Here is a 27,109-nt window from a genome sequence, read left to right on the forward strand (position 1 = left end):
GATGCTCAACATTACGTTATTAGGAAATTTCAAGTTAAAATAACAAGATACTGCTCTGCAGCTATTAGAATGGTTAAAATCTAAAACTGACAACACCAAGTGTAGCAAGAATGTGAAGCAACAGGGACTCTAATTCATTGCTTGTGGGAATGCAAAATGGTACGGCCACTTTGGAAGACAGTTCAGCAGTTTCTTACAAGACTAAACATACTCTTTCCATAACATCCAGTAAGCATGCTCCTTCGTAGTTACCCAAATAAGATGAAAATTTACATACACATTAAAACCTGCTCACAGATGTTTATAGGAGTCTTACCCATAATTGCCAAAATTTGGAAACGACCAAGATGTCCTGTCCTTCAGCAGGTGAACGAATAAACTGGTTTATGCAGACAATGGAATATTATTCAGCGCTAAAAAGATGTGAGCTTCTAAGCCATGAAAAGAAACAGGAATCTTCAGTGCATATATTAATGTGCACTAGTAGTGAAAGAAACAAATCTGAAAAGGCTGTATGATTCCAACTGCATGGTTTAGCATTGAGTTATTGGTTGCATTTTTCCCCCAGTATACATTGTTTTAACCTCACTTGCTCACATTTTGAACATACCTTAAAATAAGGTGAAAGCTAGAATCTTAATTCAATGTTTTAAAAACTATTTCTCCACACAAGAAACTTATTTTATATGTCTCCACAGCTTAGTATTTAACCTAAAATAACCTACTGTCCTCTGCATGAATGCACTGGAATTGAGGTCTAGGTATGTTCCCTTGCCTCCCTAGTTGCCTCACCTTGCTGCCCACTCGTGGTGTTAGGACGCAACTAACAGCTAATTTGACCTTCCACCTGCCAATCACATCAAATAGAGGCAGCGGAGCCCGGTCGTCGGACCGCTAGTTTCCCTTCCTATTCTTTGATTTCCAGTCATTGGCCTCCCATGCACCGCCGGGGGAAGAGGTTCAGTCTGTGATTTCCCTGCGTGGGGGAATTCATCGTAACTAATTGCAGGCACAAATCCTAATGCCTTGCAAGTTTCCGGTAGGGAGAATGATTCTAACTGAAGATTAAATTCAACTCTGACCCTTTAGAAAGGGTCCTGGGGTTGGAAAACGCCTCGCCGTGGTCTTCCCCGACTAAAGGGAAGGGTCGACCCCAGTGCTTCAGGTGACCACGAGTATCATTCCGGATTCAGACTCGTCCATCCCTCCCACGCGACACCAGGCGGCGCAGGAGGGAGGTGGGAGACTGCGCACGCGCGGTGGGAGAACAGTTCCGGGGACCACGTTCGCAGCGGCCTCCGGTCTCCCAGGCAACATGAAGCCGGGAGGGGAGGCCCGAGGTGCGCGCGGCGAGGGGCAGAGGAAGCTAGGCCTCTGCGTCCTCTGCGGCCTGCCCGCGGCAGGAAAATCGACCTTCGCGCTGGCCCTCCGCCACCGGCTCAGACGGGAGCTGGGCTGGGCCGTGGGCGTCGTCGCCTACGATGACGTCATGCCGGACGCGTTCCTCGAGGAGGCCGGCGCGGGGCCAGTGGTACGTACGGAGGGGGCGGGGCCTAGGCTGTGGCTGCTTATTGCAGTGCACACAGCTCGCAGGGTCCTGGGCGACACCTGGTGGGTGACGTTAGCCCGGATACCGAGGAGAGACTGGAGTTCGAGGAAAGTGGAGCTTGTTTAACAGAGTGAGTTGACTCCATCTGAGAGTAATGTATTGCAGAGGTGTATGTGTAGACATAGGGCATATTTGTATTGTATATTCTAGACAGTGGAGGCTTAATAAGACAGGTTCTGAAGTCAGCATGCAAGGTGAAAATCCCCATAGTTAAATACACTCTTGAAAATCCTTTGGGAAAGTTATTTTCTCAAAAGTTCCAACATTAACAGCCAGCCAGGGGCGAATCCAGGTATTGTGAGGCTTAAAGCTTACACAATTTGGAGAACCCCTTTTAATAAAAATAATACAAAATAGTAAATAACAAAATCGCTAGGGCCTCTCCCAAGACGATAAAGATGCTGTACAAATGCAGAACCTGAAGCTCAATGTCATTCACCTCAGGGTAAACCTGCCAACGCCAGCATTGGAAAAGATAGATGTTCTTCCTCGACCACCCCATGAAGGAACGAGCTTCTATTAGGGACCAACTTGTCAAGTACATACTTCTCCGTAGCCCTCAAATCCCAATCAGCGCGGTGAGAGGCATCCCCTTGGAGATACGGTGAAAACCGAGACCGCTGGGGGAAGACTACATTCACATCTGGTTGAAATATTCTGAAGAATTTAAATAGTTATTTTTGTCGTTAGTGCCTGAGTGTAGATAAATTCACCATAAATAAAATACAAACATGACATGATTCCACTCCATAAGTTTATATGCGAAAGTACAGCACGTTCGGTGTACAGAAATGTTGTGGACCACTCCAGCAAAGTTATATATTTTCCCATATTTGGCTCATTACGAGGTAAATACAGTGTCAAGTCCCTAGCAGAAGCGGGTGTACTTAGAAGATAGTATTTTCAGCACTCTGGAGAAAGCTGAAAGTTGTTGATAGTGATTGTTGTCATTTGCTGGGCCGCTTCCTCCTACAGGTGAAGGCCATGAAACTCACCTGGTCACAGGAGAAGGCTATCTCACCTGTTTTAGTGGGTTTCCTTTTTAGTGAGTTTTGCTGATGGATTTGTTGCATGTAATTTCAGCGGTGTTGCAAGGCAGGGACAGGCAGGAGAGGGACCCTCATCTCCCGTCCTTGGGTTTGACCTCAGAACTATGGGAGTTCTCTCCACAGTCCTGGAGCAGCACAAGATCACATGTATTTTCAAGCTGTTTATTCTCTTCCCTTCAGTCTGCTTCCTCTACATTTTCCCCACCCCATTTCCACCCTGTTGTTAGCCTGAGGTCTTCCCCTGTTGACCCAGGGACCTTTCCAGGGGATCCTCTTTCTGTCCCTAACCCTCCTCATTTCAAAGACAAACCAGCATTGCTCTATCACAGCCACACTGATTTATTTTGGCGGGATACTGATTTTGGCTCCTCCTTCCTCCTGGATGGTAACAACAGCTTTTCATTCATGTATTCACTCATTCAGTCATTCAATTATTTAATATGGCTTTCTGAAGCACCTGTTAGTGCCAGACGCTCTGCGGGAGGCTGGATGTACGACGGAGTAGCAGGGATGTAGAGCTGTGCAAACAAGTGTCCAAACAGCGTAAACGCTGCTGGAGTGCAGACCCAGTATGTGCAGAACAAGGTGTCCTCGTAGCCGAGGGAGGGTCTGCGCTGCTTTCTGCAAGGTTGAGTCTGAGACGAGTTCACAGAGGACTAATATATCATTGATGAGGAGTTTTATAGGAGGACATGGAGACATGAGAAAGTAAGTTACGTTTAGGGAACGAACACCAAATGGCTCAGTACGGCAGGCGGAAATTTTCATACGGGGCCAGGTGGTAATGAGGCATGCCTACCTTAATCTACTAGAAATCGCAATTCTTCCATCTTTTGCAGCCATCCCAGTGGAAATTGCTTCGGCAGGAACTGTTGAAGTACACAGAATGCTTCTTGCTGGCTGTCATTAACGGGTGTCCGGTGTCTGCCCCAGCCAACAGGACGGAAGCCATGTGGGAAGATTTTATAACCTGCTTAAAGGACCAAGACCTGCTGTCTTCCGCAGCCCCTGAGGCCCCGCCTGGCTACCTCTTAACGAAGACTGCTATTTCTGGACCTTTGTTTTTGATTTTAGATGACAACTTTTATTATCAAAGTATGAGATACGAAGTCTACCAACTGGCTCGGAAATGTAATTAGAACCTTTTTTTCCTTACACGCCCACACATTTATTGGCACATCAAAATCATTACTGTCTCTGGTGAGAATTTAATTGGATTAAGGAGGTCTATATGAATTTACTTAATTTTCAAAGCTAGATGCTCAGTATTGCAAATGGTTTTTTCCCTGCGGTGGCTGGGATCATTTGTCTAATATATTTAATAAAATATAAATATATTTATATATTTAAATTTTGGAATAGATAATATATTATCTATTCCAAATAAATATATTTATTTCACATTTTGGAAAATAGTACCCCAGTAATTTTTGTGGTTTCACATTGTTTTCAGATTCATTAGGCTTTTGCCAGGTGTTTTTAGATTGTTCTCTCGAGACCTGCTTAGAGAGGAATGGCCAGAGACCTCGGGCACTGCCTGCTGACACCATCCAGCTGATGGCGAGAAAGATTGAAGAGCCAAACCCCAAGAAGAATGCCTGGGAACACAACAGCCTCACAGTTCAGAGTCCAGCGTGTTCTTCTGCGGCCAGGTACGCTACTCAAAGCCGTCCTTCCCTGGGTGTCGCCCTGAGGCAGGTGCTGTGCTGAGTGCTTCCCTGATGGTACATCCACTTGGTTGGTCCTCACACAGGCCTTGGAGAGATACTGTCATTCCCCTCTTGTGTTAAAGAGGAAACTGGGCGAGAAAGTTGAGTTTGCCCAGAGTCGCCGAGCTTGTGACAGCTGAGATTTGAACCCACATGTGTTTGCAGACATGTGCCCTGGTTGGAATCCTGGTCTCTGAGAGGTCAGAGCAGGGATTCAGAGTAGGACACATCTTTGATACCCTGGCTCAAGTGGCAGACTAAGCTCAATAGTTGCCCGGTAGTGCTGTTACAGAAAGAAAAAGAGTGGAATGGATACTGAATCCTAATTTTGCCTTAAACCTCGCTGCAGTTTTACTGCTTCTGTATAGGTTAGGCCTGTGGCTGCGGTGTCTGATGCGTTGCATTCATAATATATGCCTTGAGAGTTGTAGAACAGCGCATTTCTAATAGAAATTTCACTGTTTCCCTGATGAAATACTCTACGTTCGCATTGTCCAGTGTGGTCGCTGCCAGCCACATGCCACCATTAAGTAGATGAAATATAGCCAGTGCACCTGGTGACCTGCATTTTAAATCTTAATTACTTTAAACTCAGGTGGGCCCTTGTGGCGGGCGGTTCTTCCACGAACGAGACGGCGCAGTTCTGGAGGTGTACCGCCCACGTCTCCTGCGCCCCCGCCTCTCGTCCGTAGGGGGCCTGCAGTTTTTAGAGGCTAATTCTTCACAACTCATTCTTCAAAATGTGTAGTTCCCAGGGTATAGTTCCCATGCATTTTATAATAAATACTTCAACATAATTACAAAATTGGATTTAAGTGACTATTGTTTATAGGGTTTCTACAATAAGCTTGTTGCTGAGGTTTCTAATTTTTTTAAAGATTTTATGTATTTATTTCCAGAGAGGGAAGGGAGGGAGGGAGAGAGAGAGAGAGAGAGAGAAACATCAATGTGCGGTTGTTGGGGGTCATGGCCTGCAACCCAGGCATGTGCCCTGACTGGGAATCGAACCTACGACACTTTGGTTCGCAGCCCGCGCTCAATCCACTGAGCTACCCCAGCCAGGGCTGAGGTTTCTAATTTTAACTGTTCACAATACCCTGGAACTTCGATCAGGCACGTACGTAACCAATTGCTTGTAACTCGTTTTGGAATACTTAAAATGTTTCCTTTGGCAGGGACTGGCTGCATGAGATGCTGCGGTACCCCCACCGGAGCAGCAGAAGGTTACCTTCAGTGCTTCTGGTCGGCATCCGTTCTTGCCGGAAGCAAGGGGGGGGTGCTTCTCCGGTGCCGGTCCAGCCCTCAGCACAATCTGCAGTTCGGCCTCGGGCCTTCGGAACCTACTCGCGTGTTCTTACCTGTCCAGAATAGTCACAGCGGGACTGAACAGGTGCTTGCAGTCTGGTGGCCCTCTCTTAGGAAGATGACCTGACAGGTGGTTCCTTCCCAGGCTCCTGGGGAACCCTGCTGCTGCTCCGGCAGCAACAGCAACCGAGCAGATGCTGCGTGTTCTGGACACGCTCTGTGTACGACCTCATTGGGTCCTCATGACTATGCTTTGGGGGTACATCCAGTTCTCTCCCTTTTAGAGACGGGGTAGCCGAGGCCCAGGCGAGTACACTACTAACGCACCCAGGTAGTAAGTGGCAGAGCCAAGATTTGGACCCAGCGCCCACTCCCTCTGCAACCTGGGTTCTTTTCAGTGAGAAGAGGCCTCCTGAGACGGAGGTTTAACTCGGCGAGTTCGCTGCCTTCCATTTTTTCAGTGCTACCCTTTGTACTCGGAGTAAAACCCAAACTCCTTCTCAGAGCCGACGTGGTCTGACCTGGATCCTGCATCTAATTAGATGCACCTAACCCTGCATCTGTCCCTTGGCTACTTGTCAACCAAACCAGCCACTTCTGTTGCACACACACAGTTCTTGCAACCTTGTTCTTGCCTTGGGGACTCTGTACTTGCGGCTCCCTCTACCCTGCCACGCGTTTGTGCTTAACTGGCGTCCCTGACCACCCTCGCTAGCCGTGAAGGATGTTAGAGGTCCCAGTCACTCTATCTGTCACTGTGTGTTCTCTTAACTCTCCACTTGTCACTGTCTGAAACTATTTTTTTGCTTCATTTATGATGTCTTTCTCCATTATGTTACTTCCTGGAGAAGGTGGAGACCTTGCTTTACCCTCAGCTTAGCAGCCTCACATGCCTGGTTGTACTACAATATTTTCCATATAACACGCTCAATAAATATTTGTTAAATGAATGAGTGAATTCTCCCGCAACCCTCCACGGGCCCTGGACAAGTGAGGGCCCTGGCCAATCCACATGCAGTGAATGAGCGAATGTCAGAAAGTGAAGACTGTGTGTCCTTCCTCAGGGAGTAAAAGAAGAGTTCTGGTAGCCTCAAGGTCAACACTGAAGGAGGGAAAAGACAGTATCTTTCCAAAGCTTATTGACTGATATGTCTTAAGATACTAATGTTGTTTTAAAATGAGGGGTTTTGGGGGACTTACGATTTGTTGAGCCTCTACATTTGGATTTTGCCAAGTAGAAGGCAGATTTTAAATCATTTTGCTTTTTTCCCCCTTTTGTTTAGGATCTTGGATTATAGCACTTTTATTCTTTTAGAATTCACGTTGGTATTTATAAACACAAGTTCTTTAAAAACACAAGCTTACTTACTGGAATGACTTCTTTTACCCCACCGTCTCCTACAGCCCGGCGTTGACTGATTTACTGCTCGCTGCGCTGGAAAATCCAGTCAGATATGTTGAGGAGAACGTGGAACAAAAGGTAAGTCTTCTGGTTTCTGTTTAGTATAAATGGGAAGGAACGACTTTTTGCAGGAAGGTCTTTATGAGCGGAGTGTAGCCTTGTGAAGGGTGTCCCGGCAGCACTCAGCGGCCGGCCCCTGGACACAGCGGCGCCCCCGAGCGCGGCAGCCACACTGCTGCTCAGCTGTTAACATTTTCAGAAACGCCGGACTTTGGTGCTCATAGCTTAAGATGGGCAAGGATGAGGCTAGTTACACCAAAGAGATTGACAAACACCCCAGAGAGATCTTGGAGTTGTTTTTAACTTTTTCTGAAGAGCCCATTATTGGATATTTACCATCATCCCACCGCCCACGTGGAACCCAGTTTACAACCGGATGTGTTTCATTTAACCCCCCGCGAGGGAAGAATAACTGGAACAGAGAAGCCGCTTCAACTTTTTCGTCTTTTCAAATAAATAACGCACCTCCACTGAAGCCGTGTCTTTTGTAAAACCATGTAACTGTTCTAAAAACCGCGTCTGTGTCACACACAGGAAACAGACAGAATTGTTTGCTCGACCAACATTCTTCATCAAGCTGATCAGATGCTGCGAAGGATCGTCTCTCAGACCATGAAGGAAGCAAAAGGTACGCTGGGTGTATTCTGTGAAAACAGGCTTAGTCATCAGGGAAATGCAAATCCAAACCACAGTGAGATACCGCTGCACACGCACGAGACACCGAGAATCAAGAAGTGTAAGTGCTGCTGAGGATGTGGTGAAATCAGAACCCTCCTGCACGGCTGCGGAGGGGCAGAACGGTGCAGCTGCTTTGGCAGACAGCCTGGCAGTGTAGGGGTATGTGGGACCCAGCAGTTCCCCTCCTAAGGACGTAAGAGAAATGAAACGTGCTCATACAACAATTTGTACACAAATATTTATAGCTGCATCATCCAGAGTAGCCAAAAGATGCAAGCAACCCACGTGTCCATCAGCTGATGTGTGTACGTAACATAGATGATACAGCCACAGGGAAGAATGAAGCATCAGTATGTTCCAATGTGAGTGAACCTTGAAAATTGTGCAAAATGAAAAAAAGCGCATCAGAAAGGCCACATGCGCCATCAGGGGAGATGTCAGAACTGGGAAGTCTAGAGGCACAGGGAGACCGGTGGTTGCTAGGGGCTGGGTGGGGTGACAGGGACGGAGAAGAGGGTGGCAGCCGAAGACAATGAAGCGTTCTAAAATTGTGGCGATAGGTGCGGGTATGTAAGTTGTAGTTTAAATGGCTACATTGTATGGTGTGTGAGTTCGCTCTCAAGAAAGCCGTTTAACAAGAAATTCGGTTCCAGTCGCCGTGCCCACACGGCTGCCTAGTGGGTGCCGGGTTGAACAGGGTCGATACAGGACACTTCCATCATTGTAGAAAGTCCTGTTGGACAGCTGTAGTAGGTAACATCCCAATTTCAAAACCAAAATGTCATTTGCTGTCTTTTTTTTGCCTCACTACCTATTAGTTCAGGAAGAATGTTGATCAACAACAAAAAAATTCCTTTACAGGCTTGTATTCTTTGCTTGGGAATTTCATAGCAAGGTATTTCCATGATTTGCTGTATCACACTAACGTGACCTTTTGTCCATACATTATACCAACTCAATGATGACTGTGTAAGAGTCTGATTGGTTTGTCCGAAGTAATCAAATCAATCTCCTGATGTCACTAGACAGCCCAACTTGATTGAATTTACACAAATAATTTTAGAATATCTTGATTTTAGATGAACAAGTGCCTCCTTCCAAGTTGAAACTTCTAGCAGAAGAACTTAACAAGCTCAAAGCAGAGTTTCTGGAAGACCTAAGACAAGGGGACAGAAAGTACCTGCGCTTTCAACACACCGCTGAATTGTCGGGTGTTGTTTCTTTCTTTCATTGTGAGAAAGACAGCATTGTGCACAAGTATTTTTCAAAGCAGCATTTGAAATCCTGAAAATCTAACCAAATGTCTGATTTTGGTTAAGATTTTCCAAACCGATTACGATAATTTTGTATTACTGAATGTTTTCTAGGCCAGTGAACTGCCAAAGGCTTATTCTTTGTAACAGTCAGTCATTCTAAAAGATCCATTTGTTATAACAGACATCATTTTGTCAGCCACTTGTCGGACGCTGCATGGGTCTTTAAGCATCAGGGGCAGCCTTACGTGCCAGAGCCCTTAGGGCTGGGGAGGGGCAGGAGTCTCGATGCGTGGATCTTAAATACAGCGAAGAAGCTAGAAAGGAGACAAAATGTGGATGCTTGGAGCTGACTTTAACTCACGTGACAGATGTTCTCGTGGGTGAGGCATTCTACAGATCCAAACAAAGGTTACCAATAAAACCTTTTACTCTTAACATTTTACGTACTGGAAAGTTACTAAAAAAAAAAAAAACTACTTGGGTCCTAGTTCTCAAAAAAGAAAAATCGAAATCATTAGAAAGTGTTATTTTTTTATTCATATATTACAAAAGCAAAGCTTTCACAAAATGAACTACATACTAGGTATGGTTATTTCAGCATTAAGTCTTTTTCTGAAATCCCTAAACAATATAGTTTTTGCAACCGTACTCGATTTGTTTTGCATACAAAATATGTTCTTTACATCAAAGTACATATTAACAAAAACAAATTCTAGAAATCAAATACCCTCTAAGACTACTTAATGAAAAAAATGCTTAGGGAATTTTTTTTTAAAATAGTATGTCCATTTGATAAATATTTTTGTAGAACTTAAAATGAGGTTTATCTCTGAACATTTTTAAAGCAATATTCCCTTTGTCAAATGATTCTGCAGATGGATGGCAAACACTTATTTCTAAAAGGAACAGCACTGGAAAATATCCAATGGAGTTTTTTCAAAGTAAAAGTCTAGGCCTTTACTTGAATTTCAAGAAGTTGTAGCTACATATATTAGTAGAATCTGAAATAAAGTAATTCCCTATTAATGACCTCATAGTTACTTAAAAATATATTAGTGGAGATAAATTATCTTACCAACTTTGAAATCTAAACTTATGTTCACTGAACAAAAATAAATTTAATTTCAGAACACTGCCTGTTAACAGCAAAATACTATAAATATTGCATGTTAAACTTTCCCCAACAGCTCATTTCTATAAAATACTTGATTAAAAATAAAATGGGACAAATATATTCAATATTTAATGGAAGATACATTTAACTTGCGTACGATTTAAAATCCTCAATCTTTCAAAAAATACAATACTAAGAAAGTTTCTAAGGTAGATTTGCTTCAAAAACGCTAGTGCACTTAAGAATCGTACCTTTCAAGCATCAACACCTTTGGAATGCCACCTGTGCCCTTTAAGTTACAGGAAAATTAGAATTATACATTCTAGTCTGTAATCATGAAAAACATGTTCTATGTCTAAATTAAAATACACCTCCCAAGTATCTATATTTAGTTGTCAGAAAAAAATGTTATTTGTCACCATTTGGCCCAGAATACAGAGTTAATAAACTGGTTTTAACGAGAGTTCTTCCTTTTGCTTCATGAAAACTTTCCGTTTTTATTTTGGGTGTTGCTTTTATTTTAAGGATAAAATACGAGTGAGAGGGCAAAAATAAAAGCTTCCAAATGACAGCAACCTCCTTCTTTCTGGCAGTAGGTACACAGTGGGGCCAAGTTCTGCATTTGAAAACAGCTGCACTGGGACTGATCTGAGCGGGGGGCAACCTAAGCGACAAACAGGGCGAAACGGGACTGTAGGGTTTTAGATGCAAGCCTTGTGTTTGACAGGAGAGAGAAGCCCAGTTCGGAGACACTCGCAGATCCCACCTCTTGGGACGATGCCTGTGAGTTTGGGCTGGTGTTAAACCACAAGAACTCGTTTTGCTGGCTTTCCAGCATCGGGGAGGGCAGAAGACCCATGAACTTGGTACGTGGGTTTTTTGTGGACACACACCATCGATATTTCTGTGTTTACTCTTAGAGTAATGATCTTTTCTGTTTAATAAATGCTAGGTCATTAGGGCACCCTCTCTACAAAGCCAATTAGTAACACCTTCAAATTTTGAACCAAATTAAAAATAAAATGTTTGCAAAGTACACAGAAACCAACAACTAGTAACAATATATTTTATTGTTGGACCAAGCTGTCTTCAGAGTAAGCTAGTTATCACACAGTATATAAACAATAGTCTCCTATTCAAAATTACTCTAGATTTATTTAGCAAGTCTTATTTTTGTAAACAAATTAAATACCATGTTTAAAAGCATTTTATATCTATTTTCACATTTTAAAATCCTTTCCTACTACGGTGACAACTCAATCAGCTTCCCTACAGTTTTGTCATGTACAGAAAAGACTGTTAAAGCTGCAAATAAGCAATATAACTTGAATTCACACAAAATATCTCAAATGGCCAATTCTGAAGCAGAAGCCAGTATTCGTTTTGGATACATGCCCTCATTTTTTAAAATATTACTTCACCATCACATTTTTCCATGTGTTTCTATACCTAACGTTTTTTTTGAAAATATGGCCAACAAATGGATACAAAGCAGGAAAAAGAAACCTCAGAATTTTTTTTCTTAAGGACTGCGTTTCCTAGGAATCCGGGGATGATTCGCACCCCACCTCTTTGGTCATCAAAGGAACAGGAGCAGATACCGAGGAATGGATTCTTGGTATCCTTCTCAGCCTCACCTGACGTCAGTAATATCGTCAGAATGAAGGGTTTAAATATAAGGTTCAAATTAAAAGAACAAAAAAGGCATTTTCATAGATAATCTTCTGATATTTCTAGCATTCTCATGTATCTACCTGTAGTTTTTAAAATAAGCTAGAAGTATAATAAAAAGAATCCAGTGGAAAATGGACGTATTTTTAAACTAGAAATTGAATAAACAGGTATTTAAATAGTAAATTCCATTTTCAATGTAAAGTCTTAAGTTTCTTTTCAGAACTTTTCTCTCATATTTTTATAACTTCAATTTTAAAAGAATTAACTGTTTTACATTTCCCGTTATGGGAAAAAAAGAAAGGTTTACTATACACTGAAATAGCTTTACTATTATCAGTTGAAATGAAACTGCTAATCCAACTTAAACTATGTGAACTAAATAGTATTTCAACTAGGAGCAATTTTAAAGGCGATTCCTCTACTCGACACTGAAATAAGTTGTCATAAATTTTGTGAGAAAGTAATTTACTATTTTGAAATATGGTAGAAATAACATCCAGCTGCAACATATATATTGAAACATCAAGAGTATCGGTAAGCTTTGAAGTTTATATGGACCATAAACGTGGGAAATTTAAATGAACACCTTGAAGATTGATTGCACTTCAATTCTCAAGTGTCTAAATGAAAGCAAAACAAAGACACCAGTGTGTCTAATTGTTCTAATATATAAATGACCCTGACAAGACTTTTATGAAAAAAAAGAAAAAGCAAACATTTGTTTCCATTGTCATATTTGTTTTCCATAAATATAATGTATAAACTTTAAATTAGCATACACCTTATTAGGGATGGATCCCCCCCCAAAAAACAACAATAAACAAAACTACACAATGCAAAAAGGCAAACCCAAGTTCAGCTAATGTGATTGCTTCCAATCAGTGTTGGTTATGTTGCCCTCTTGCAAAATGACAGGCAAAATCATACTTGTTCTTACACTTGCATCCACATATGTTACACTGGAAAGGATTCTCATACCCGTGACACCCCATGTGGATGGTGTACAGGATGTTGTCGGCGAAGTACATGTCGCAGTGCTGGCAGTGGTGCAGCAGCTGCGGGTCCTGGGCCGGCAGGGTGGGGGCGGGGGTGCTTGGCTGGCTGTTGCCGATGCTAGGGGTGCTCGTGTGCGCACTCGGCTCGCTGCTGGGACCGGCCACCGGGCTGTAGTTCCTCTGACTGTGTGGCGGCCGAGGCTCGGGGCTTGTCGGGGAGGAGCTCTGAGGAATGCCCGCCGACACGGCAGCGACCACGGCCGCGCCAGGGGGCTGCTGCATCATGAAAGGCTTCTCGTCGGGGCAGGGAACTACATCCGGGGATGCGGGGTTTGGGTTTTCAGGTGGCAAACTGGACAACTGTCCCGCTAGAGTGGAGAGCTGATTTAAAGGGTTGTCAACCAGGAGTTCTTGGGGGTCCCTTGCTAGGCCACCAGTGGAAGTGGTTTTCGCCATGTTTTCATAGGAATCAGTCTGGATGTTTGAGATTTCATGGGTAAAATCATTAAGGTAGTCTGGCTTCTGGACCACCATAGAAGGTGGACTCAAGTTGATTAGTGCTCTTCTGCTGTAGCCCAGATTGCTTGTTTTCTTCTGTAAAACCCCCCACATTTTCTTGCTGCTTAAGGAAGACCTAGTACCTTTAATTGGTACCATTTTATGTTTGCGCCTTCGGTGATGGGACAGGTTGCTCCGGTCACTGCAGCGGAAGGAACACAGTTCGCACTTGTACGGTTTCTCTCCCGTATGGGAGCGCATGTGGGCCTCCAGGTGACGCTCGTAAGCAGATGCGAATGGACATAAGTGACATCTGTGAGGTTTCTCACCTGTTTAGAAAGAAAAAATAGGGGAGAAGCTGCAAGAGGAGCTCATTTATGTAAAGTTTCATGTTTTGTCCATTCATTAGATTTGAAATTGATCAAATAAAATGCTTTTCAGAACTTCACATTTGCACAATAGATTGTTAAAATTTGTGAAGAAATCTGCAAACAGAGCTTCAGGCCTCATCAGCCACAATTTGAGATACACAGGTATAATCTATCAGTCAACACAGTGTAAAAATGGTTACGGCTTCAGCCTCCTTCGAGGAGGGCAGAAACAGCACCACTGATGATAATATTCCCTTTATAGTAATGGTTTTACCAAAAGTCTACCCCAGAGTTGCATGTTCACGTATGTATCTATACATGACCCTTATTCATACATATTTACACACACATAAATACCCCTTCCTCGGGAAAAAATACAAAATTCCTTTTTTAAGAAGTCCTTATACCCAACAGAGAGTTGAAAACTGAAGCGGGCTTGCTAGCCCCGGTGTGAGGTGTATGAAGTGTCCCTCCCGGACCCCAGCCTCACCTCCACCCTTCTGCTCTCCCTCAGTTGTCAGGAGGGGACGTTTAGTCAGTGCTGCTGGGTGCAGACGGCCAGACGTGTGAAACAATCATCTGGATTACAAGATCCGGAGGCATTCATTCAACAATTAAGCGTGGTATGCCTGCTGCCCACCTGTTGGGCTCTGGGGGCCCAAAGACGGTGCCACACAACCCCCGTTCTCAGCAGGTTCCAGACCACAGCACAACGCAGGAAGCCAGTGGGGCACACGGGAGGGACACCTGGTGTGCTCTGGGCCAGGACCAGGTGTGGTCAGGAGGGTGTCACCGCAGGAGGGACAGCTGAAGTGGGGCGTGTGCTGTGACGCTGCTGCTTTGTAAAGATGGAGTAACTCCCCCATTTACTCTCACCGTCTACCAGCCCTCAGGTTTAACCCATCGGAACCACTAATACGACAGACCAACCCGCCCTCCCTGGCCCTCTCCTGCCGCCAGAGGGCCTCGTCCGGCGCCCACCCCGTTACCTGTGTGGATCCTGATGTGTTCGATGAGCCGGGCTGTTCCTTTGCTGGCATAGTTGCAATACCGGCACTTGAGCTTCCCGTCGAAGGTCCTTTCGAACCCGTCCACTAACATTCCTGAGTTTTCATCCAGGGAAACTTCAACAGATGGGTGATCGAGTCCATTTTGATCACCATCTGTTCCAGCTATAAAAAAAAGTACAGCAAAGAAATTATGCATCTCAGAATCAACTCAGTATAGCATTTTAGTCCTGAGTGACAGAAAATCTTCCACGAAATGAGAGTTTACTAGCTTACTTGCAAACTTGGTCAGTGCTCTACATGGCCTTGCAGAAGAGAACAGCACGTTACCCTCACTGGACAGGTATGGAGGCAGGGGGTCAATGGCGACGGCGTAGTCACACACATTTTTGAGTCTAGCCACTCCTATACATTAACTGGAAGTCATAAAAATCCCCCCAAATCCGAACTCGATTTACTCTAGCCTAATCCAGTTAATGCTGAGTTTTGTACTGTTCCATTCAGTCAGTATGTATGTCCTAGATTACGGGCTGCATTTTCGATCTTGAAATTATGATAAAGCACCTAAAGGAAAACGCTGTATTTGACTCCTCTGAATATTACCACCGTAAAGCTTTGAGAGCTGAAAGATGCTTGTTTGGCTCTTTGCTCCTAACGTGATCTGACTACTTCTCTGGATCAAGAGACTGAAGGGGCAAGTGCTCACGACAGGAAACCCAGCAACCAGCAGGGACCAGCGCCCTGGGCTCCTGGATCCCAGTCTGGGCTCCGTACACGAGGGCGCCTGGAAGGAAGTGCTTATTCCTACAGCTTCCAGGGAAAAGCAGCCCTGCTGCACCCCCAGGAGGCAGCAGTGTGACGTGAGGAGTGGAGGCAACGCCCCACCCGGGAGAAGTGACGGGAGAAGCGACTGCCGCTCGGCGCAAGTCCAGCATGCGGCAATGCCACTGCCCTGCGGGGGCACAGGCTCCGTGCCCCCTTCTCCCGCTGCTTTCCCAGCCAGCGCCTCTCCAATCACCGATTCTGACTCAGCAGACAAGAGGTGGGGACTGACATTCTGCGCTCCTAGCAAGCTTCCAGGTCTCCGCTGCTGGTCCCTTGACGAGGCCACGGCCCACCTAGGTCAGGGCCAGGGAGCTTTCCTCTAAGGGTCAGACAGTAAATACTTCAGGCTTTGGGAACCATATGGTCTCTATCACAATCACTCAACTCTGCATTGTAGCCCAAAAATAGCTACCGAAAACATGTAAACAAGCAAGTGTAGCTGTATTTTGGTGAAACCTCATGGATGCTAGAGTCTGGATTTCATGTAATTTTCACATGTCATGACATTATTCTTCTTTCGATGTCTTCCCGAGCATCTTTAAATGCAGGAAGCACTGTGAGCCCCCAGGTCACGCAGAGGCGGTTAGCAGCGCACATGGGCTCAAGGCCGCGGTGCGCCAGCCGCTAGTGAGGGTCGGCCCCAAATCAGTGTGTGTGGCGCATGAACTGGACACACGCTCTGTAGCGGATCGCTGCTGTCTATTCTGGTTTTCCCCCCAGACAGGTAAACACGGTCGGCCCTTTCTTCGCTGTAAACAAGAAGAAACGGGAATCCCCATTTTGTTTCAGATCCCACCCAGATTTCCTACTGGCCAGATCCTTCCCACAGTGGGGCTGGCGCTAGACCTGCTGGGTTGCTTGGGTCTGTCGTTAGTGGACAGAACTCGGAGGCCAGGAGTGGTACTTAGAACCCCTCATCTTCCAGCAGGACCACAGAGCATCTCCGGGCCACGTTAAGTCCTTGGGGAGCTTCCCTCTCCATCAGCAAAAATCTGACATGTTTGAAGAAAGAAAATAAAAATTGCCCTGTATCTTTTTAGGAAAAAATGGAGTGCTTCGCACTAGTGAATAGTGGTCTTCACAGTATACAACTGCACACAGGCGCGACTCTGTCTGGGAAAGGCGAGCGACTACTAGTATGAAGATGAGTCTACCTCCCTGAAGAGCCTCTGCTTCCTTGTCCCCGCTGACGGACCCAGAAATCATGTTCACGTGGTGCGTCTGCTGCGTCAGGTACTCCTGGAAGTCCTTCACGAAGTCCAGGGGCTCCGGCTTCTTTTCACCCATCTTTGATTTTTTTTTAAGTTTACAGTTTGTTATACCTGGGGGGGGGAAACTGAAGTAATTTTACACCAGTTAGAGAGATCCAGAACACATGAAAACAACAACGGTGACGAAGATTACTGCGTGCAAGCACTATACAAAGCAACAGGGAACACAGCCCCTGTCTTTAAATATTGTATCATCTTCCCGGTGAACGAGAGAAGGCATACCAAAGATGGTGAAATATTAATATATTTAATATCATATATGATACAATACGGCATAATTAAATAGTATTAAACATTAAATAATATAAATATAAGTAACAAAATGATCAATATAATAAACATAATATAATATTAAAATGTATTATTTAATATGTTTAAACTGGGATTCATACTTAAATCTTAGAGGATGGACGGAAATTACAAAGACAGAGAAGAAGAGGAAGTAAATCCCAGATGAAAGGAACAGGCGCATCGGCAGGGCCACCAGCGGAGACGGTGAAGAAGCCGAGTGGCTCCCGGGGCCACCGGAGTCTTCTGGAGGAGGGACAGGCCGCACACCTGCGTGACCCAGCACGGCTGCTACCGGCTGCACACAGCTACTGAGCACTTGCAATGTGGCTACTGCTAATGACCTGAATCTTACACTGTATTCAATTAACTTAAATTGAAACAGCTACATATGGCCAGGGACTACCACTACGGACAGCGAAGGCTCGGAAGCCGCAGGGTTTACACGAGTCAGTACTCCGGCAACAGGCGACCTAGGGCAGGGGCGGCGAACCTTTCCGTAGCAGGAAAGGCAGTAAACGGCTGAGGCCTTGCAAGTCATGCAGTCTCGGTCCAAACTACTCAACGCTGTCACTGTTGCTAAAAGCAGCCGGACACAGTATGTAAATGAACGAGAGTATGCCTGTGTTTCAATAAAACTACAAAAACCGGCACTGAGCCCCATTTGGCCTGCCAGCCAAATCAGATCTCTCTCAAACTAATAAGCATATTAAACATACCCTCAGGTGAGACTATAAACAAAACTCGAAGTTTGTGCTTTGCCTTTCCCCATCTCCCTGGTATTTTCTTGAACTGGTTCTCTGTTTCCTAACCATTATAACACTGTATTACTGTTTGTTTTTGTGCTATAGTTGACTCTACTGATTATTTGTCCTCTAAAATTTGCCCTTTGATTAGGGAAAAAAGTGAGACAGTCAGCTCCAATGAAAAAGATTATTAAGAATAAGATCAAGAACAATATAAGGTTATTTATCGATAAAACTGAAAGTAGGAAAATAAGACAAAACACAGGAATGAGAGAACTGTAAAAAACATGCATAAAAAGGTAAGAAACATAGTGGACAGAGGTGTAGAATGAGTTCCAGAAACAGAAAAAAAGGGAGAAATGGTTTAAAAAAAATCAAGAAATTTCCAGAACCAGAGATCTCGTTCAGATTAAATGAGATCACAGAGTGTAAAACACAATTTATGATAATAACAGTTAGGCATATTACTGTGAAATTTAAAAACCTCGAAGACAAAGAAAATCATACAACAATGCCTACAAAGAAATGGCAGCCTACCCATATAAGAAAAACAATGGGACAGACACAGGGTATCAATGGCAACCCGAGGTACAAGGAAATAACAGGGCAATTGTTTATGCAAATTCAGAATGTTTTAACTTCAAGTTGATAAAGGATATCTTCCAAAACTCTAAATTGTAATTAATGGAGAAAATTAGATGCGTGGCCTTTGGAATCATGAACAATACGAGAATGCCTGCTATGGCTGCTATTTTTTTACTGAACTTCTCGGGCCACTCTGGTTCGTTACGCAGGTTGCAGAGGTGCTGCTTTATGGCGCACCCTCTGCGTACTGTACCATGCTGCTGTCACTCAACACAGTGCTGCGGACAGAGGCCCCGCAATGACAGAGAGAGGGGAGGGGAAGGGAAGAGAGAAGGTATGAGGGACGGGAGAAGAAAGATTAAAGAAAAGATGATGAAGATGATGACGATGATGACGACAACCTAGAAAACTGTTGTAGAAACTGTAAAAGCACTAAGGCTCTACAGCTTGTCTGTGGTGTTTACCTTGCAACTTAGCACCATTTCTAGCCAGTCAGTTCACATGAAAACCGATGTTTCCACTGGAAAAGATCTGGAAGTGCTGTGACAGGCTTCAATGAGCAAGATAAATCTTACCAAATCCTGATTAGAAAGCGTAACACTGCTAGGGTGCAACAGGAAACACGGAAGAAAAAATGTGGAAGATTGCCAGGACAACGGCAGAAGAAAACAACTTTTATCCAAGCATCTCAAGTTTTAAGAACACAAATACGCCTAATGACAGAGCGCGGCTGGCCTGTTTGGGCGGGCCGGCTGTTACCGCACGTCACACTGTACGCTTCACTGTGTCCCCTGTCATAAACCGTGCGCTGATTTTCGATCGTAATGCACGACGGACTTGAAACAAATCGAAAAACAGGATGCCAATGGTAAAAAGGAAAACAGTACTGTAAACATGAAAGAAAACTATTTTTAAATTAGAGTTTTAGATGTACCGATACGGCTTGTAACCTTAGACCTACATCATACCTCCCTCTCCCCCAACACGCGTGCGCACACACCGCGTGACTGCCCCTTGCACAGCTCTAGTCCCTGCAACAGCCGATGCTGAATCGAAGACGCCCGAGTCTGCCCGGAGCCTGTGGTTCCAGACCCAGGTCTCTCCAGCTCAAGTCTGTGCCTCTGAGCCCCATACACAGAAAATGGACAATGCTTCTGAAAAAACAGACGTTTTCTGATATGGAAAGGACATACTGAATTTATATCCAAACTACCTGTCTTCAATAAAATAACCAAAAGCCTCAGGACTAAAAATTTAATCTCAGAACTCCACAAGGTAAATGCTATCTGGAAAAGCTTCTAACATACTAATAAACTTTAAAACATTTACAGAAGTAACATAAAAACCTACTTTGGAAATCAGAAAACTGTCATGTTTTCATTGAAAGTATTTTTTCTGCTAGCCATGAATTCAACACCTTGGAGCTTGTTAGCCAAAAAAGTACAAAATTCAAAAAGTGTAAGATTACATCGTCAGAAAAAGAAACATATTTAAGAATTCTCGGCTTTCATTATAGATTTGGGTGGTGCATTCCAAGACTGAGCTATTCTCTCTGTAACTGGTATCTAATTATATGAACTACAGAGAAGGATGTTCCCCGTGCTTGGTGAGCAGCACTCCCTCCAATACAGCCAGCTTCCCGAGTCCACCCTGTGAGCGCTCTGATGCAAGTTAAACTGGGTATTCCACGGCACATGTCTATGTAGAGACTGACTAGAATTATACCTGTTACTTTTATGTCAACAGCTTCTCCCAAATTATCCATTCAGGACTCAAAACTAAGGTTCTTACAAAACAACCAAAGGGCACTCACCCTAGTGAAGGACAGATGTATTTGAGAAATAAGCTTTGATATCCCAAAAGAACATGAAGACATTTTACCTTTAAGCAGGCAACTGTAACAATTCTCTGACCTTTTTTAAAATTTTGATAAAGGACTTATTTGTATGATGCCCTCCCATCTTTCTTCTTCAGTCTCATATAAATGGGAAGTTCTTGATCAATACAGGGTCCGGCACAAATAACGCCCCCGTTTTTTTACTACAAAATCTTTTATTACAAAACCATTAGCATGGAATTCTGTAACATAACAATACCACACTCAAGCACACCATATGGCATTTTAGGTGAAATGTTCAAAGTACAACTGTAAATTATTGTACCTACATCATTACCCTACCAACCACACTCAAGCAGGTGATACTTCTGCCGGACCCTGTGTACATACATACGTGTACACACACACACACACACACACACTCCCTTCACCAGTAGGTAACAATATGGAGGCAGCACCATGCAAATGAGAAGACAACCACCACCATGAAACAGGTGACATAAGAACCAGGAGAGGCTCTTTACCCCTCCTTCCTTCCAAAGTCTATCTTTTTTCTAAGCTACAGGAGAATTGTGAGAAAACATGATTAGGGAAGAGTAGACCCTGTTATCTACCCAACGTTTCTGAAAGGGCCGCTCATCCTGAAGCGGCACACTCAGCAGCTACCGTACTCATAACAAGGACTTGATTGGGGGTGAGCGGGGTCCACACACATACAGTGACTACAGTCCAGCCGAGGTGCTCACTTGCTTGGACAAAGGGCTATGGTGACTGAGAGACGCTCCACCGCAGAGCACCCTCCCTGGAGAAGTCCCACGAACGAGTCTGGGGCGCAGAGAACAACGGGACCTTCAGGGAGAATAGGGCGCATCTCCTCTGATTACAGAACCATCCAAAAAACAAATTCTTGAAGGCGAGAAGGGACATTAGGAGGCTCAGGGAAATCAGAAAACATAAAAGTAAAACACAAATAAATAGAAGTTAGAAGAAATCCAAAAGTGGAGTTACACGATCTAACCTTTTCACCCCAAATCAGTTCCTCCTTTTTCTTGCCACTCCAACATCGATGAAACGTAGAGTAATGGAAATTTACTCTGGAGACACACCAGGGGACTCCAAAAGGCCATGGAGGGGATTTCAACTAAAATTGAAAAGCCACACAAAGGTCTGCAAAGAAAAACACACAAATCAAAATCTTGATGATAAAAATTTAATTAGCACCTACTGGTTTAATAAGCTCCAAAAATAACTTGTGCCAATTTTCCCGTTTCCAGAAAAGCAAACTCACAGGTAATCAAAGAACAAAATAACAGATTCACTTCGACAAAAGCTTGAAAGAATCACCAAAGAATAACATGCACGGGTGTGACTACATTTTTTTCCCTAAAACCAGTGGATTTCATAAGACTTCATTTTTGGCAAAATGTTTACATCTTTCTAAATTCAAGTCACTAATTTCATTTGTTCTTAAACAAATGAAGTGTTCTGTGTTCTTGAACACAGAAGTGTTATAGCACACTTCTAAAAGGGTCAGGCTTACTACTAGCTGAACGCCTGTGGTTGCATAAAAGCAATGCGTTAGGGGAAACGTTGGGGGGAAGGGGTTTTTACAGAAACCCCACCGGGCACACCCCGAAGGGGCACACCTGGATTCCCACCGCGACCCTCCTCTCTATGGCAACCAAAACACTTAGGGTTTTGTGGGAAACACTCTGGACCCCCAAGGGCAAAAAAACACCAACTACCAGCGTCTCAATTCGCTGTAACCAATTCCCAAGAACATATTAATCTGGAGCTGCGGTGAAGGCACAATATAAACAAAATTAAATGGAATTTAAAACTGTTGGTCCAGACGTTTTAAAAGGTGGCTTGAAGTTTTGTTTCTTCTAATTTCTCTAGATCTCATCATTCAAAGCGCCTTTATTTCATCTCCCGCTCGTCACTACTCTTGGGTTTTGAACAGCCCATTAAGGGGACACTGAATGGGCCAGTGTTAAGTGGCAGCTGGAACTGGTTTAACTTCAATTCAGAATATTGTTACCGAGCACTTACAAGATGCATGACTTGGCTACTCGCACCCCAGTTTCTTAAGTGACTTAAACCCCGCATGAACCTGAAGAGTTCTCTGCTGCAAAGTCCTCCCCAGACCTCACACCTCCCCAGAATCAGAGGGCAAAAAGCAGTAAAAACGGACCCGAGCAGCAACATCAATAAAAGACGGAGGAGGTTTGAAAAGTCCTTCTCCCAGGACTTGCGTCGGGGCGGCATCCTCACCAGGATTCGCAAAACCCAGGAGACCGGCGCCTCGCCTGACCCCCAGGCCCTGGAACCCGCAAAGAGGCAAAGCGCAGGGCACCCCCGGCACGACCACCTGTCAGAGCCCGAGGCAGCCCCCGCCCGCGGAGCCTGCGAACCCAAGCCCGACGGTGCCTCCAGCGCGGGCGCCGCTGAGTCGGGACCGCCGCGGCCACACGCACCGCACCCTCCGCACTTGGACCAAGAAGGCCCCGGCTCGTGACCCTACCGACCCATCTACCACGCCCTTCCCTCCGCCGAGCCGAGTCCCGGGCGGGGTCAGCGGGTCAGCCGCGACCCCGGCTCTCGCATCCCGCAGCTCCCTCTTAACCGTCGTGCTGAGCCGCGCGGCTGCCGGCTCGGACGGCAGCCTGCTACTTACCACCTGCCAGCCGCACCGAGTAACGCCCACCGCCTTGGACAACGCCGCTGCCGCCGCGGTCGCCGCCGCTGCCGCCGCCGTCTCCGTCACCGGCGCCGCCGCCATGTTCGGTACGTCTTCGGCTGCCTTCCCGCCCCACTGCCTCCCCCAAGTCTCGCGTGAGCAAAGAGTAGCCCGAAAGCGGAAAAGAGGCTTGTGTCTTTCTTGGAGTTCCGTAGGCGCGGGGGGCGTGGTCAAAGGGTGCGGGTAGGCGGGTACGAAGTGGGCGGGTGCGGGCACGGAGTGGGCGTGGCCCTGGGTGCACCTCTTCTAGGCGCTGGCCTGCGGCCCGGAGATTTACTGGAGCGATTTCGCTGGTTCTGCAACGTTCTTTGGCCTGCTGCACGGATGGAGAGAGCGGTGGTTCGGCTGCTGCGCGGCAGCGCGCTGGTGAGTGCGCTGGCGGTGGGCGTACTAGGAGCCCGGGGCAACCTTGGCCCCGGCAGCAGTCTTCTAACGGGACTGGGGCGCCCGTCCCTTCGCGCGGCCAGTCTCACTGCGAGCAGACCGTGAGCGTGACCTCCCTCCAGACCTCCGGCCGAGCGGGCCTACGCTTCTTTAAGGCGGGTTGGAAGTGGCAGCTGGTGAGAAGGGGGCTAGGGGCTGGCCTAGAAGCTTCTTTCGCGGAGCAAGCACCTTGCGTGGTGTCGGAGAGCCGCGCCTGCAAGATGTCCTTTGCAGACAATTATTGGGCCCGGGGAGCCACCGAGGCTCGGGTCTTTGGAGATATTTTGCAGAGATGCCACCTCTCCGATGCCACCTTTACCCAAAGGTTATAAATTTCATGCCCCCTCCCCTCCAAAAAAAAAGGATTGTTAAAAGTAGGCACAGTTCCAGGCAGAGTGTTTCCCTGTCCTCCCTTCTGCAGTCCTGAGGCATAATTAGGAAGGGACCGCGAGGTAGGTCGGTCGCACTTAGCGACCATGAAGAGAACTCCCTCTGGTCCTTATCTCGTGGCTGGTGCCTGGGCATCTTCATGGATGGGCACAAGGGAGCCCGCCCCAGTTGCTCGAAGTGGAGCTGAAACCCTGCGCCCGGGAATAGCCACCTGTTGTTCCTAATTCAGCTCTCTGGACCTACGTTGATTCTTCAACAGTTTTGTGTGTGCGTTCTTTTTACATTAAACGGCCCCACTTTCTTCAGCCCTGTGCTCTTTGGCATGCTTTCCAGAAGCCCCAGGCATTTGGATACATTCCCGTTTGTCAGCACACGTCCTTGGGACCTTTCCCAATGCTGTTTACTTTTTACATTTCTTTTTAGTTGCTTAATGAGTTAAAGGCTTTTCAACTGCTGCCCAGAGGCAGGACTCTATTTTTGTTTCATTAGCAATAATTAAAGTCATTTGATATTTACATTCCTGAGGTATTTTTATAAATTAGTCCAATAATGTTAGCATGTTGTTGCAAAGAAAAAAAAAACATGTCGTAATGGTTACTACATAATACTCTTTTATAATTTGTCTTATTATTTATTTTTAGACAGAGAGGAAGAGAAACATCCATGTTTGAGAGATACATCAATAGTTGCCTCTTACGAGCCCCCAACTGGGTTGCAGGCATGTGCCCTGACTGGGAATGGAACCAGTGATGTTTCCGTTCGCAGGCCAGCACTCAATCCACTGAGCCACACCAGCCAGGGCTTTGTTTGTAATTGTTGTTTAATAGTTTGGCAAAGAAAATTGCCTGGGTTTCACAGGTTTGACTCTTTGCGTCATTTATTTAATTCTCACAACCATCCTAAAAAGTAGTTTAATTTTTCAGGTGCAGAGCCTGCAGTTGAATAAGATTAAGTGACTTGCTCGAAGTCACTCAGCTGGAAATTAACAGCTAGTGTTCCAACTCTGGTCTGATTCTAAACTTAACCTTCATGCACTAATGCCTCCTCCCCTTCCTTAGAGATACCAGAGACCTGTTTCGTTTGCATTTGTTGGTTTTGTGGTGGCTTATCATTCTTTATAGTTTTTAAAGCACTTTTACATGTTTTAGGTAACGTAACTGATGGGATGGTGACTGTAGCGTAGTGGTTAAGAATGTGGGTTCTGTAGTCCGATTGCTTGGGTTCGAACCCAGGCTCTATCACTTCCTAGTAGTATAATCTTGGGCAGGTTACTTAACCTCCTTGGGTCTTTGTTTCCTGATCTGTAAAATGATGAAAATAATAGTGCCTATACCCACAGGGTTGTTGTGAAGATGAAGTGAATTTATAGGTGCATGGGAGGCCCTTAAAGTGGTGCTCAGTGTCCTTCAATATTAGCTCTTATCGTTGCCATGCGTGCGGTGCTGGGTGCTACAACAGGTGTGACAAAGACCCCAAACACTTACCCACAAGGAGTTTATCTTTCAGAGGAGAGATTAGAACTGTATTCAAGCACCCTCACAGCATTTAGATGTCATACAAATTCTAAGGGGTCCACAGTCTACCTGTGGGTTCGTAGGAGGGACAGGTGACTAGGATGACTCAGGGGAGGGGGGGACAGGCTCTCTAGAAGCAGGGTTTAGATGTTGGGGGGGGGAGGAGTGGGGAGAACACTGATGTGAAAAGGGATAGGGTCATTTTAAGGAATTTTGGATTCCTTAAGTTCCTTTGGGTGGTGGAGAGGCATGGAAGGTTTTGAGCCTTGGAGTTACGTAATTATAGCTATGATTTAGTTAGGTGGCTATCATAGGAAGTGGTCTGGAGGGCAGAGAAATGGCAAGGTAAGGCCAATTTTTGTCCCTGTGCAAAGAAGAATGGAGAGTCAGCATTTAGTGAGCATCTCCCGTGGCCCGGGGGGGGCAGTGTCGTCTGCCCACCGCCCTATTTACTCTCTTCCAACGCTGTGAAGCAGACGGTAGTGACTTCTTGCCCGGATGAGGAAATGAGAGGCAGTGCACACCGTCCTCTTGTCACACAAACATCAGGTGGTGTCACTGGCACGTAGCCCTTGCTGCCTTCTCAGATCTTCCTGATCCTGAAGATTAGAACTCACCTGTACATTTTGTTCGAAACACGCAATTTGTGGGGAATTGCCCGTCGAGTCAGCCAATGGTGCCAAAGCATATTAGGCAGCTCGATACTTTTCAAGAGGTCCTTCTCGAAAAATATCCTTAAGGAAATTCCCTGTTCAGTTCATCCTGTCCAGCAGGAATGGGTTCCAAGCGCTTCTCTCCACCTCCCGTCCCGCGCCACCATCCCCATCCCCACTCCAGAGCCGAGGACAGGGCTGCCTCTGGTCTGACCCTCCCCCCCACCTGCCTGGCTTCCAGGAAACTGGTCCCTGGTGCCAGAAAAGCTGGGACCACTGCTGTACAGGACTGTCCGCTCGTCTAACTGCTGGACTAGACGTAAATCTTGTTCAGCTTTGTGCTATTGGAAGCCATCAGTACTCTTTTTGCTCATATATTTGGCGTCCGGGTGGAGAGAGCTTGGTAGCTAAACAGAAACTTCACGGGTGATTACACAGAGATTCCGAAGGCAGGCCACTTGAGTTTGAACCCTCTGCTGCCTCTTGGCAGGATGACCTTGGACAAGCTACGGTCCACCTCTGTGCCTGCGTTTCTTTTTCTGCAAAGTGGGGATAACGGCAGTGTTAAATGAGATATGGGATGCTAAGTGCTTAGGACACCTCCTGGCGCATTGTCAGTACTCGGTAAACGCTAGCCGTTACTAATACAGGCAGAACCCATCACCAATATCTCTGGGGCCCTGAGGGTCTTTGCTCACTGCAAAGTATGCTGGTATTCTGATCCGTCTTAGGGACCTATACGTTTGCAACAGGGTCCTTAAGGAAATGGCATTTCTAACTGGGGAGACAGGTTCTATATGTTAAGAAATGCATATTGGGCCCTGGCTGGCGTAGCTCAGTGGATTGAGCGCGGACTGGGAACCAAAGTGTCCCAGGTTCGATTCCCAGCCAGGGTACATTCCTGGGTTGCAGGCCATAACCCCCAGCAACCACACATTGATGTCTGTCTGTCTATCTGTCTGTCTGTCTCTCTCCCTCCCTTCCCTCTCTAAAAATAAATAAATAAAATCTTTAAAATACACATTAAAAAAAAAAAGAAAGAAAAAAAATAAATGCGTATTGGGACAGAAGACAGTGACTTGGGCTCGGTGACCCCTGGCTGTTCTCTTT

General features: G+C 45.6%; 3 protein-coding genes across 9 annotated transcripts in view; 2 read left to right on the forward strand and 1 right to left on the reverse strand.

Moving 5' to 3' along the window:
* Positions 1-1,233: 1,233 nt before the first annotated feature.
* On the forward strand, positions 1,234-10,520 carry PSTK (phosphoseryl-tRNA kinase). The gene is made up of 6 exons (XM_028513206.2): positions 1,234-1,531; positions 3,498-3,789; positions 4,112-4,310; positions 7,077-7,152; positions 7,669-7,762; positions 8,892-10,520. The coding sequence occupies exons 1-6, from the start codon at positions 1,316-1,318 to the stop codon at positions 9,098-9,100; spliced, it is 1,086 nt and encodes a 361-aa protein (XP_028369007.1). The 5' UTR covers positions 1,234-1,315; the 3' UTR covers positions 9,101-10,520.
* On the reverse strand, positions 9,721-23,114 carry IKZF5 (IKAROS family zinc finger 5). Of its 6 annotated transcripts, XM_036027429.1 has the most exons (6): positions 22,957-23,077; positions 21,298-21,446; positions 17,851-17,854; positions 16,707-16,888; positions 14,710-14,892; positions 9,721-13,678 (listed from the first exon to the last, which is right to left on the reverse strand). In XM_036027429.1, exons 4-6 carry the CDS (start codon positions 16,837-16,839, stop codon positions 12,735-12,737), a joined length of 1,260 nt encoding a protein of 419 aa, XP_035883322.1. In that variant the 5' UTR covers positions 16,840-16,888; positions 17,851-17,854; positions 21,298-21,446; positions 22,957-23,077; the 3' UTR covers positions 9,721-12,734. The 6 variants fall into 6 exon arrangements, with proteins under 6 accessions (XP_035883322.1, XP_028369004.1, XP_035883323.1 ...); XM_028513203.2 differs by lacking the exon at positions 17,851-17,854 and having other exon boundaries at positions 22,957-23,114; XM_036027430.1 differs by lacking the exon at positions 17,851-17,854 and having other exon boundaries at positions 16,707-16,874.
* ACADSB (acyl-CoA dehydrogenase short/branched chain) overlaps positions 23,042-27,109 on the forward strand; it is a 33,072-nt gene continuing 29,004 nt past the window's right edge. The window contains exon 1 of one of the 2 annotated variants that reach the window (XM_036027428.1): positions 23,042-23,066. Coding sequence is in view for 1 of the 2 variants with exons in the window: in XM_028512817.2 (XP_028368618.1) it covers positions 23,344-23,385 (42 nt within the window). In the remaining variant the exon portion in view is untranslated. Of the gene's footprint in view, positions 23,067-23,232; positions 23,386-27,109 lie in introns of those variants that run through there. The other variant, XM_028512817.2, reaches the window with a different exon arrangement.

This window comes from Phyllostomus discolor, chromosome 5 (assembly GCF_004126475.2).
Source record: "Phyllostomus discolor isolate MPI-MPIP mPhyDis1 chromosome 5, mPhyDis1.pri.v3, whole genome shotgun sequence".
Lineage (NCBI taxonomy): Eukaryota > Metazoa > Chordata > Mammalia > Chiroptera > Phyllostomidae > Phyllostomus > Phyllostomus discolor.

Excerpts from the sequence above, each read along its gene's own strand:
- PSTK (XM_028513206.2), top strand. The coding sequence starts at position 1,316 with ATGAAGCCGGGAGGGGAGGCCCGAGGTGCGCGCGGCGAGGGGCAGAGG. Across the intron at positions 4,311-7,076 it reads GCGTGTTCTTCTGCGGCCAG|CCCGGCGTTGACTGATTTAC; the intron begins GTACGCTACTCA and ends CGTCTCCTACAG. Across the intron at positions 7,153-7,668 it reads AGGAGAACGTGGAACAAAAG|GAAACAGACAGAATTGTTTG; the intron begins GTAAGTCTTCTG and ends TGTCACACACAG.
- IKZF5 (XM_028513203.2), bottom strand. The coding sequence starts at position 16,839 with ATGGGTGAAAAGAAGCCGGAGCCCCTGGACTTCGTGAAGGACTTCCAG. Across the intron at positions 14,893-16,706 it reads AGCAGAGGCTCTTCAGGGAG|CTGGAACAGATGGTGATCAA; the intron begins GTAGACTCATCT and ends TTTTTTTTATAG. Across the intron at positions 13,679-14,709 it reads ACACATCAGGATCCACACAG|GTGAGAAACCTCACAGATGT; the intron begins GTAACGGGGTGG and ends CTTTCTAAACAG.